The sequence below is a fragment of the Mastomys coucha genome, unplaced genomic scaffold (genome assembly GCF_008632895.1).
Source record: "Mastomys coucha isolate ucsf_1 unplaced genomic scaffold, UCSF_Mcou_1 pScaffold5, whole genome shotgun sequence".
NCBI lineage: Eukaryota > Metazoa > Chordata > Mammalia > Rodentia > Muridae > Mastomys > Mastomys coucha.
Window position 1 is genome coordinate 93097087 of NW_022196911.1, and position 12192 is coordinate 93109278.

General features: G+C 43.8%; 1 protein-coding gene across 1 annotated transcript in view; it reads right to left on the minus strand.

The window, feature by feature from the left end:
• Window positions 1-205: 205 nt before the first annotated feature.
• Kpnb1 (karyopherin subunit beta 1) overlaps window positions 206-12192 on the minus strand; it is a 27097-nt gene continuing 15110 nt past the window's right edge. The window contains exons 11-22 of the mRNA XM_031351581.1: window positions 11052-11243; window positions 9066-9196; window positions 8463-8610; window positions 8165-8236; window positions 6158-6302; window positions 4336-4418; window positions 3662-3769; window positions 3201-3344; window positions 2973-3078; window positions 2181-2295; window positions 1413-1574; window positions 206-511 (exon numbers count right to left, since the gene is read on the minus strand). Coding sequence (XP_031207441.1) covers window position 511; window positions 1413-1574; window positions 2181-2295; window positions 2973-3078; window positions 3201-3344; window positions 3662-3769; window positions 4336-4418; window positions 6158-6302; window positions 8165-8236; window positions 8463-8610; window positions 9066-9196; window positions 11052-11243 — 1407 coding nt within the window. The 3' untranslated portion in view covers window positions 206-510. The remainder of the gene's footprint in view (window positions 512-1412; window positions 1575-2180; window positions 2296-2972; window positions 3079-3200; window positions 3345-3661; window positions 3770-4335; window positions 4419-6157; window positions 6303-8164; window positions 8237-8462; window positions 8611-9065; window positions 9197-11051; window positions 11244-12192) is intronic.

A 12192-nucleotide genomic window follows, 5' to 3' on the forward strand; every position in this document is an offset into this window, starting at 1 on the left:
TGTGAAATCCCCCACGCGCCTTCTCAAGGGCACATAGACAGTACCAAGTGCAACGGTACAGTGAAGGTGGGCTCAAGACCCGGGCTCCATCTTTCTCCTCAGTAGCAGGGGCCAGGCTGCCTTTCACAGCACAGCCCCACAGATGAACCCAGGTCCTCCTCTCCCAAATCAGTCACCCATTCGGCATCGGCCAAGACAGGAGAGCTAGTTCTAGCCTTCCCTGGGAAGAGACAGCTTTTTTTGTTTTTAATAAGTAAGTAAATCCATTGTTTCTCTGTTCCAAGATGGCTGATGTTATGTTTTCTACAAAGTCAGTGCTTACTTAGCTCACTAACAGCGCTGCTGCTGCTGGCTGTGGCAGGATTTTCAGTGTGGTGTTTTCAAGCCTCACTCACTCATCCTCTCATTCCCAAACATTCAGCATCCGTGCACACTCCTCACTTCCGGGTTTTTTCAAAAGATTGGAGATTTCCAGTGGGGGTCTCAGGTCATCATCCCAATGGTACCAGATCTAAAAGCAAAAGGATGAAGAGGTCAATTCTGAGGTCATATGTATCCCCAACTCCTACAAATAAGTAGCCGAAAGTTAAAACGGGCTCTATCAACTCTTAAAGATTGATAATTTTTCTTCTCTTCCTTTGCTCTATATACCTGCTGCCATACATAAGCATATATTGTAGCTCAATGGGGTAAACGTGCTTACTTTGTGATGTCCTTGGATTGTCCAGCAATCCAAGCAAATAGTCACCCAAGGCCATATACATATGGAGATGCATGCTTTTAAACCCAGCACTCAGGAGGGAGAGACAAAGGCAGGTGGATCTCTGAGCTTGAGACCAATATAAACTACAAAGAAATATCTAGGCTAGCAGACTACACAAAGACCCTCTACCCCTACCATAGGCTTGACTGCCAGCACAAACAAAAGGATATGGAGGAGCAGAGCAGAAAAATATGAGAACTTTTTATTAGGTTCCAACAGTAAATTCTGTTGTTCAACGCAAGGACTCAAATATGTGGCTTAGAAAGGACTAAGGCTGCCTGCTCAGACACAAGTACAAAAAAGTGTGTAGCCAAAATACTAGTAGGCAGCTACTACCAGAAATCCTATAAACATAAACCCTCGGGCTGGAGAGACGGCTCAGCGAGGAAGAGCACTGACTGTTCTTCCAAAGGTCCTGAGTTCAAATCCCAGCAACCACATGGTGGCTCACAACCATCTGTAATGAGATCAGATGCCCTCTTCTGGTGTGTCTGAAGACAGCTACAGCAAATTACTCGGGAGCCAGCCGGAGCGCAGCCACACACATGATGGCTCATGGCCATCTATACAACTACAGTGTACTCATACACATAAAATAAATCTTAAACATAAACCCTCATGAGATCTGAGAGTTAAGACAAGAGCTTACCAAGCTTGGTTCTTCAGTTTCCTCAGTTCCTTTGTTGCCCACGTAGCAAGGGTCTTTGCTTTGTTAGTCTTCGATCTCCGCCCTTCAGTTAATAGTTCATGGATCATTGGCCTAGCTTCTACTAATTTCAGTACATCCTTCCCAAATGCTGTACACAAGTCCCTGTGCAAAACAAACACCCAAGAATGACTTCCTAGCCAGGCAGTGGTGGCACACACCTTTAATCCCAGAACTTGGGAGGCAGAGGCAGGCAGATTTCTGAGTTCGAGGCCAGCCTGGTCTACAGAGTGAGTTCCAGGACAGCCAGGGCTATTCAGAGAAACCTTGTCTCGAAAAAACATACCAAAAAACAAACAAACAAACAAACAAACAAACAAACAAACAAACAAAGAATGACTTCCTGGCCACACTAGGCTACTGCAGCTACATGTTTCTTAGCATTCATTCACTTAAAATGATAAGAGATTTCTGGAATCAATTGAGTTAAAAGACTCGCCCACTGAGTGTGATGGCACAGCCCTGTAAATGTCAGTAACCAAGAAAGAAGCTGACAAGGATCATGAGTTCAATGTCAACCCAGGCCACATAGCAAGGCCTTCTCAAAGACAAGGAAAAAAAAAAAGGGAAATGGCACTAGGCCTTTGAGCTGTAAAGCTATGCCCCAATATCACCTCAGGGTCTCAGAAGAGCTCTATGGTGTCTCAGGCTCACTGTAAAGCTGTCTGCTGCCAAATACCCAGGACCCACATGGAAAAAAGGAGGACTTACCCTATCAGCCCCGCAGCACAGGCTACCACTCCATCTGTATGATCCTCATCTCCAGCAATGTGATCAATAAAAGACAAGATAAATTCTACTCTGGGTTGTACCAGCATTACATCCGCTATAAAGGAAAGAGAAGGTCTGAATAAACTGTCCCACATCAGACAGGACTCTGCCTCTTTTCAATATGGTCCTGTCATTCTACCCCCATGGGAAGGTTACAGCTGGATAACCAACTAAACATTGTGTTATTCTTCAGTTTAGAAGGATATCCTTCAAATGCAGGAGATAAATATCCCTTCTATAATCACGTAGAATATAAGACCTTTTTGTGGTACTGAAGAATAGAATATAGGCCTTACACACAGTGGGGATGTATTCCCACACCAATGAGTTGCATCCCACAAATAAGGGGCTTCGGTTGCTCAACACCTGCTGTCCACAATGAGCAGAAAGTACTGACACTTCTGCTCATTCCCTAGTGGCCTCATTAGATCCCAAAGAAAGCAAGCTACAAGTGTGATTCAGGTAGAGCTTAGCTATATACCATGTAGCCCTGGGTTTGATGCCCCAAAGCCCCACCCCATAAGAAAAAAGGATAGAAAAGTAGAAGGATGTAGAAATACCAACGTCTATAAATCACCTCCCCCAAACCACTCTCTCTACATTAGGGTGAGTCTCCTCTCTCCCCAGATATAGCAGGTACTAGTTCACTAGTGAGCTACACAGGTAAAATGCCGCTCACTGGCCCTGTGCACCCTGGTCAGTGGATTTGGGGAACTGGGCTATATACTCAACGGTGTACGTTTTCCTGATCTCCCTTCAATCCCTGGACGATTCCCGTATAAGCTTCCAAGCAGCTTTCTCTTAGCTCATTCAGATAATCCACCATATCAAAGTCTGACTGGAAGAGAAAGGAACAAAACCTCCGTCATATTGGCCATTTTAAGAGATACACCTATAAAGTCTTATCAGACTCCTATTCAAAGTGGTCTTTAAAGATCATCAGGAAAGTTCCAAGCTTACCTTGTCCACTTGGGCTTGGGAGGCCTGCTGCAGAGTATTTAATACAACCTCTAAGTATTTTTTAAACTCTCCACCAATGGCAAGAGCAATATCACCAAACACAGACAGAATCTGTGGCTTCACGGACCTGTGGACATTCTCATTCTAACAAGGAAAAAAGAAAAAGGAAACTTAGAAACATCAAATTTTATCTGGTCTGAAGGTGCAAGAAACCTGAGAGAAAAAAAATAATGAGTTACTGTTGGATAGAGAACTCATATATTTACTTTACCACTTCAAATAGAACACATTACTTTAGTTAACTTTGTAACTTTGGATCTGTCTATGAAAATAAACAATCCTATTCTTCATAAACTAGCAGACAGTGTTCTAGGAACCTACAGCTCCTCACCATGGACCTTAAATTTCTTCCAACTGATAACTCCTTAAAAGACTGGCTAATTTGACTATAAAATACTTACCCCCAAGTTCTCCAGGAGCAGCTGCATCACCTCGTCACAGAAAGGTAAGATGTTAGACTGCAGGGCTCGGCACAAGTCTCCAACTAAGCCAACAGCTGCCAAACATACCTGCAAAGAACCAAGGGAGCCATCATTCAAACCCAAGAGGCTGCCGGCAAGACAGTATGATCATTAAGTCAGTGGCTCTCACAATTATCAAAGAAGAAAACATCCAATGAAATAAAACAAAAAACATTCTTCCCTTGTGGAGATTATGTAGCTTTAACCAGATTCAGCAAGAGCAGTAGCGTTGTGAGTGCCACAGGAAAGGATGATGGTGGCAGAACATGGAAACAGTGCTGCTCTTTAGGGCAGTGATCACATAACTTGGCAGCTGCCCTTTACTTAGGACCATTCAGGCAGTCATCTTGTAATCTCTATCTGGCAGATCCAATATCCTGCTTTTCACAGACTACCTCCAGTGCAGACAGTAAAGCTACAAATAATGCAAAAGGAGAAACCACTTGGCTTGGGAAAGCTGACTTTGTCTGTACTCTTTTGCTCTGTCTCAGTGACAGTACGTGATTTTGAGGTGTGGGATACAGCTCAGTGTTTAAGCAGGCACCAAGCTCGGAATCTGAGTCTCAACAATATGAAAACAAAGCCCACAGATACTGTTTTGAATCATATCCTACCTGGTACTCAGCATAATTTTTCAACCCAATGCCCAGGAATGGTTTAAAGGCCTCCATGTACTTGAGGAATTCACCACCCAACACTGTCAATGGAACAAACACAGGACATAAAGAGAGTCAAAGAACTGAGTCACTGGCTCAAAAAGTTAGCAGAGTATGTGTTGATTGGTATTACCATAGCAAAGGCATTCAAATTGTCTTGTTAGCCAAGTTTCCTAACCGCTGGAAGGGCAAATAAATTCATGTGTCTCAGAGAAAATGCCAATGTTCCTCAGAATGAGATTTTACTGTAGCTAAAAGAGCAAAGCAGCAAGGATGTCAAGGAAAAGACACCTGACAGAGTCAGCCAGGCTACTTCATGTCCCCTTGCTACTGCAAGCTGGCCTCAAAACAAGGCCTTCTACTCAACTGCAGCAAGGAAGTAACAGGCACAGCCAGGAGAGTAGCAGAAAGGAAGGGTGTAACTCCATGATCCTTGTCTAAGATAGGCAAGGCCCTGGGTTCAATCCATAGCACAGAGAGAACGGAGAAAGGCAGACAGAGCATAGTCCACAGCAGCAGGAGTGGGACCCACTCAACCCACCCACCACTCTAGTGTTTTGTGTTTGTGTGTGTAAACATGTGCAGAGACCCATAGAGGCTAGAAGAGGAAATTACAGGCATTTGTAAGCCATCACATATGGGCGCTGGGTCTCAAAACTCTCGTCTTCTACAAGAGCAGCAAGCACTCTGAGCCATTCAGACACATTTCTAGCCTGTTTCTGTTATTCCGAGGCCTCATTCCATAGCTGAGGTATCACCAGAACTCAAAATCTTGTCTTCCCAAGAACTATGATTACAGGTGTCTGCTTGTTCTTCCCTTCCAACAAGATTCATGTATTCCAGGCAGGCCATAAATTGACTGCGTAGCCTAGTGTAGCAGAGGGTGATCTAGAGCTTCTGCTACCACTATCTGAGAGCTGCGACAGCACGGCTGTACCAACCCCAGAATTTCCTGCTCATTAAGCAAATACTCTGTCAACTGAAATATAACCTCAGCTTCTCTTTGTTCTCTTTTTAACTTTCCTTAGAAGGGATTCACTATGTATCATATGCGTCAAGCTCACAATTCTGCTGACTGCCTCTAGAGCATAAAACTACAGGCATATATATAGTTACCCCCTAGTTGTGGACACAGGCCCTTTACTCCAGAAACAGAACTGGTCCTCAGAAAAGTGGTCCTTAAATAATGGCCTTAGTACTAGGTTTCAGATGCCCTAAATTAAAGCAATTCTGTCTGTATGGTCAGACAAGTAAGTATAATAATAATAACGGCCGGGCAGTGGTGGCGCATGCCTTTAATCCTAGCACTTGGGAAGCAGAGGCAGGTGGAGTTCTGAGTTCAAGGCCAACATGGTCTACAGAGTGAGTTCCAGAACAGCCAGGGCTATACAGAGAAACCCTGTCTCAAAACAACAACAACAACAAAAAACAAACAAACAAACAAAAAGTAATAATAGTAGTAATAATATGAATTAATTACTAAAATTCAGGTTCATCCATACCACACCAAGCCGCACGATCTACCAGCCCAAATCCAAAGCATTATAGTCCACACCCAAAGTTATCAAAGGCAGGAATGAAACTGGAATCTTTCTTCTTTTTCCTCAGCTCCCAACAAGAGAAAATCTTAATAAAAAAATCAAGTTGTTGTTCAAGGGAAAAAGAAACCTGATAGAACCTTTGGTGGGTACTAAATGCCCTGGGAGGCTGCCAAGGAAGGCAATAACATAATTTACATGTATCAATCTGACTATCACCTTGGTTTTCACTGCTCACTGACCTTCCACCAGTGTGCTAACTGCCATCAGGGCGTCTTCTTGCACTCCCCCAGACCCAGCTGTGCTTTGGAACATCCTTAACAGGGAGGCCATGACCACATCAGAGATCTGCAAAGCATCTTGATGCTGCACTTTCCGGAGAACATTCTGTGAAATGAACAAGAATTGGGATCTGTTAAATCTTCAAATCAGAACATTACATCATTTCTCTAAAAGATAAAATAAAACTTTAAGTCCCTCACTTTTTTTTTTTTGAAGAAGGCAAAAAACATTTTTTGCAAGACTTTTATATTTTATACATCAAATCACCTGCACTCCAACATTAATTGTAATGGTCTCTTCTATTCACCAATTCACCATGCCTAACAACCCTCTACATTCACTCCATATACTTTATGTATGTAAAGTATTCTTGAGTGTTCATCATCTAAAGTAACAGGATCATCCCTATCTTTACTTTGATGAGAAAGCTCTGATGTCATGCTTTAATATATGATATCTGGCTGGGGAGTGGTGGTGTATGCCTTTAATCCCAGGATTTAATTGGGAGAGAGGCAGGAGGATTTCTAGGCAGCCAGGGCTACAGAGAAACCCTGTCTCGGAAAAAAAAAAAAAAATTAGAGAAGGCTCAGTTCTTAAGAATACTGGCTCTTGCTCCCTCTTGCTTTCCCTCTCCCCCCATCCCCTTCCCCACTCCCTCTCCACATGCTCATGGCTGGCCTCTATTATTCTCCTCTACCCCTCCCCCTGCCTTCCTCTGCCTCTACTACCCTCTTAATTCCCCTGCCCATGCCCTGAAATAAACTCTATTCCATACTAAAAAAAAAAAAAAAAAAATACTGCCTGGTCTTCCAGAGGACCTGGCTTCAATTCCCAGCACCTATAAAATAGTATCCATCCGGATGCTGATGGCACACCCCTTTAATCCTAGCACTTGGGAGGCAGAGGCAGGTGGATTTCTGAGTTGGAGGCCAACCTGGTCTACAGAGTGAGTTCCAGGACAGCCAGGGCTACACAGAAAAACCCGATCTCAAAAAACCAAAAGAAAAAGAAACTCAGTATCCTTTTCTGGCTTCTTGGGCACCCCCACGTACCGCGGACCGGGATTTCTCGCAGGGTCCCTTGTTCCACGGGACGAGTGGTTCTGGCCAGGTGGGCACGGGATTCAGCTTTGACAAACAGACTACACACGAGTGGTGTAAGAACTGAGTGTATTTCTTTAAAAATGACATGAGGCTTTTACAATCATTGCAAAAGAGAAATGAAAAGTCTGGCAGCTCAACAGTTGAGGTACCTCTGAGACTATCTGAAACATACTGGGTCTAAAACAGCAGCTATCTCCTCTGAACTGGTGCTGCATACCCCGGGCCCGGGGACTGGGAAAGATACATGAATCTGAGTCCTAGCCCATCTAAGTTCTAGTGCTAGTCCTGCATGTGAGTCCAAGTCCTTCTTCCAGTCCTAGTGCTAGACTGAAGTCACTTAGGCAAGCGACCCCCACATCAAGGTCAGCAGGGTCTGGTAGCTAGGTATGAAACAGGAGGAAGAGGGGTGGAGCCCTCCCTGTTGAGGTATTCTTATGCTAATTCTCTGGTTCTTGCTGGAGGCAGGCAGAGGGGAATCTTGACCTAACTCTTTCAGCTAATGTCTTAGAGTGAGAGAAACCTTTCAATTACTCTCTAGTACTTAAAACATTAAACTAGGATAGTTGGAAACATTGGTGAAGATCAGAAAGCAATGTCCGAATTTTCTCTTGCTAGCTGTGAAGAAATGATATCTTGGTGAGTTCCTAGCACACTAGTACGAAGACATATCTGGGCCACCTCTGAGTTTGGGGTGCCAGGCGACAATGCGGAGGCAGGAGACTGACTTTCCTTGAAGTTTACGCCTCAGATACAGCCTTCACGCAAAGTGTGCGTGGCACCCACGGACACGGGGCACAGACATACATCTAGGCAAAACACCCATACACATAAAAAAAGAGAAAAAGGAGAGAGTTGCTATCATACCTGAAGAGTTGCGCAGAGTAGAGACTGGAGGTCATTGAACTGGATTCTGTCCGATGTGCTCTGGATATGGGACTGAAGGAAAAGAATAAACAGTGCTCTAAAAAAACTTCCACTGCTGCAAAACCAATGACATCAGCTGAGCCTCTCCAATGCTAACAGAGCAGTACAACCAGAAAGCAGAGGCGAGCTTTTTGGTTTTGGGTGCCGGTGACTGAATCTACAACCATGGCCAAGGGCAAGCACTGTGCTCATACAGGCTTTGCTACCTTGCCCAGGGTAGAACACTCTGCAGGCTCACCTCCATCTGAAGCACTTGCTGCAGCCGTTCCATGATGACCAGGGTGGTCTTCTGCACTGCAGGGTAACAATCCTTGGCACTGTTTTTTACAATTTCCATTAGAGATTCATATGCAGAACTTCTCAAGTTATTCTGGTGTCCATCGGGTCTGCAAGGATACAATGAAAAAAAAAAAAAAAAATCAACCGAGAAGGGAACAAAACCAGAGGTTGGGGGTGTAGTTCAGAGGGAGAGACAAATAGCATGCAAAAAATGGTTAGTAGCTGGGTGTGGTGGTACGCACCTTCAACCCCTTTGGGGCCAGCCTAAGTTCCAGTACAGCCAGGGCTACATAGAGGAATCCTATCTCAAAAAACCAACCAACAAACCAACCAAACAAAAATCATGGGAACTAATTTTAGTTTAGAGGTACTTATTGTGTAGGCTTTGTGACCTAAAGGTGACAAAACTTAATCAACTCCACAAACTGTTCCCTACCTTCATGTCTGTACCATGATACACATGTCTATTCCCCCATCCCATCTCTCTTTCTCTTGATAACCAAAAACTCTCAGCGGTTCTAAAGAGGGTGTGCACCAGTGGCTTCAATGGATTATCAGTTACCTGTCGGTGGTCTCCAGTAGCTTCTGAACTATAAGTTCAAAGGAAGAAGACAAACAATAGGTGGCTGGTTCTTCTTGATCATCAGCTACATCTGCAGCTTCATAAGCAGCTTCAGCCAAACTAGAAAAAGCCTGGAATGTAGAGAGATTTAAAATTAGTCCTAAGAGAACTCCACTGCAGGATTCTCTCATCCCCCCACCTCCTTTAAGATACTTTGAAGGATTGGAGCATTCAGTGGTGGTGCTTGCTTTAATCCCAGCATTTTGGAGGCAAAGTCAGATGTATCTCTGAGTTTTGAGGGGCAGCCAAGTCGACAGAGCTAGCTCTGTTTTTTTTTTGGGGGGGTGGGGTGGGGGGGTTCAAGACAGGGTTTCTCTGTATAGCCCTGGTTGTCCTGGAGCTCACATTGTAGACCAGGCTGGCCTCGAACTCAGAAATCCGCCTGCCTCTGCCTCCCAAGTGCTGGGATTAAAGGCGTGCGCCACCACCGCCCGGCGAGCTAGCTCTGTTTTAAAGAGAAAAGGGTCACTGAGAAAAGCAGTTCATTTCTCAGCTCCTACATCAAGTGGTTCACAACTGATTCTAAGTCCAGCTTCAATATATCTGATACTCTCTTCTGGAGGGAAAAACAGAGGGTCTACTTCCTTCAACAGGTTCTTGTGACAACTCCTAATGCAATGCAGTCTACCAGGGAAACCAATAGAGACTCCATGCCTGGGAATCCATTAGGAACTGGTCATGTATTTATTTGACTAGGATGATGAAAATTAAGTATGGGAAAGCAGTTGCTGTCCTGCAGAGAAGATCCAGGTTAAGTCCCCAGCACCCACAGTTGGCTTACAACTATACATAATTCCAGTTCCAGGGAGTTGGACCACCGCAGGAACCAGCCAGATACAAGGTATAAATATAAATGTATAAATGTATACAGACAAAACACTCATATATAGATAATCTAAGTATTTTTTAGATAAGTAAGATAATCTAAAATATTGTTTTTGAAAAGAAACCTTAAGTATTTATATTGTAGATGCCTAGTCATCTGCCCAACTCTCTAAGTGGCAGAATTCTTTTACTAAGGCTTACCATTTCCTTTCTTTCCACAGAGTTTCTCTGTATAGCCCTGGCTGTCCTGGTACTCATTTTGTACAACAGGCTGGCCTCGAACTCAGAAATCCGCCTGCTCTCTGCCTCTCAAGTGCTGGGATAAAAGGCATGCACCACCACTGCCTGGCCTTTGTTTGTACTCTTAAAAAAGGATTTTAGCCAGGCAGTGGAAGCAGAGGCAGACAGATCTCTGTGAGTTCAAGACCTGTCTAGTCTACAGACTGAGGCTTTTTTTTTTTTTTTGCTTTTTCAAGACAAGGTTTCTCTGTGTAGCCATGGCTGTAGACCAGGCTGGCCTCCAACTCAGAAATCCACCTGCCTCTGCCTCTGCCTCTCAAGCGCTGGGATCAAAGGCATGCGCTACCCACAGCCTGGCCAGACTGAGTTCTAAGACAGTCAGAGCTACACAGAGAAATGGTCTCAAACAAACACAGGTGACAGGATTTTAGCCCCACTCCTCCTTTCCCACACTAATCCCCAGTAAGTTACAGAACTTACAGAGACTAAGCACAAAGGCTGCCTACCTCCTTTGGCTTTCATCCCTGTCTTTTTACTTGTTCCAATCACCACAATCACCACCACCACCACCACCACCACCACCACCACCACCAAGCCCCCCCCATTTAACTGTAGTTTTTCATCTAAAAGCAACCATAGGAGTAGGGCAAATGCGGTCACAATGGTGCATGACTATTCTAAGTGCTTTGAGAACCCAATCAGAGTACAGCTCCCTCTGGCTTCAGTAGTTGACTCCCTAAACTCAAGACATTAGGAGACAATTCAGAGCAAGCCTTTCAATGAGATAGGTAACTTTTCTCTCCCACACCTCCTAATAGCTCAGGACAAGTTCCTGTCTTCACCAGAAAGAAAACCCCTTACCCAGCACACATTTGAAGCCACTCTGGGTTCAGCACTGAGGCCCTCAATCAGACACTGTAAAAGAGGTGCCAAGTAGACATCGTTGATGGCAGCTTCGGGCAGCAGCTCACAGATCCTGCCCACAGTCCACGCTGTTGTGTCTCGAACAACTACACTGGGGTCTTTCATTAATTCTATTAGGGTTGGCATAGCCTGTAAATACAATAAAGCAAAACAAAAAATTCATAAATATCAGCCAGAAGAAATACTCATGGGCATCATGGCGTATGTAATTTGTACTTCAGTATTTGGGATATGAAGGCAGGAAAGGCCACCCCTAGCTATTATGTATGTAGCAAGCTTGATGCCAACCTGGGCTCAAAGACCTCATGTGAAATAACAAATAACCCCTGGCCCCATATAATGATAGAAGTTTTTTAACTCAGAATATGACTGATATATTTTGAAAATAGGTGTTTGTAAAACAAAATAATAACAGTAAACAAAGCAAAGTGTAAAATGTTCTTTCCCTTCACCAAATCCCAATATAGGATTCAATTATCAAGATTGTAGTGGATGCTTTCAAGCAGTCTATATGGAACTATTTTTCTTCAGGTAAAGACAAAAAAAGTAATCACAGTGGCACTGGCTTCTATCCTGACACTCATTTCTTTATGCACAAAGTTAAATTACAATGAGCTCTTCTGTCATTTATACCAGCAAAATAAAAATATTTCCACAAGACTACATTATATAATGTTAATTTTATTCAAAGACTAGAATAACATGATTAAAAAATTATAGAAGGAGGGTTGTGTATAAGCCTATATACCCAACACTTGGGTAGTGGAAACAGAAAGATATGGAGCTCAAGGCCAGCTTCAGCCACATAGCTAAGTTAAGGCCAAACATACAAGACCCCAAGTAAACAAAAACACAATCAGAGTAAATACTGAACAGTATAATTCCCATTTGCTTGGAAGGCTGAGTGAAGCCCGAAGAGGTTGTGAGCCCTGGAGTTGGGTCCTTAGTGGCTATGGCAACTTATAACTCCAGCACTCAGAGGCTGAGGCAGTAGTCACCAGTTCAAGACTACCCTGGGACATATACTGAGACTGTCCAGTCCAAAATCAACAGAAAAATGCTTACAACATAGCATTAA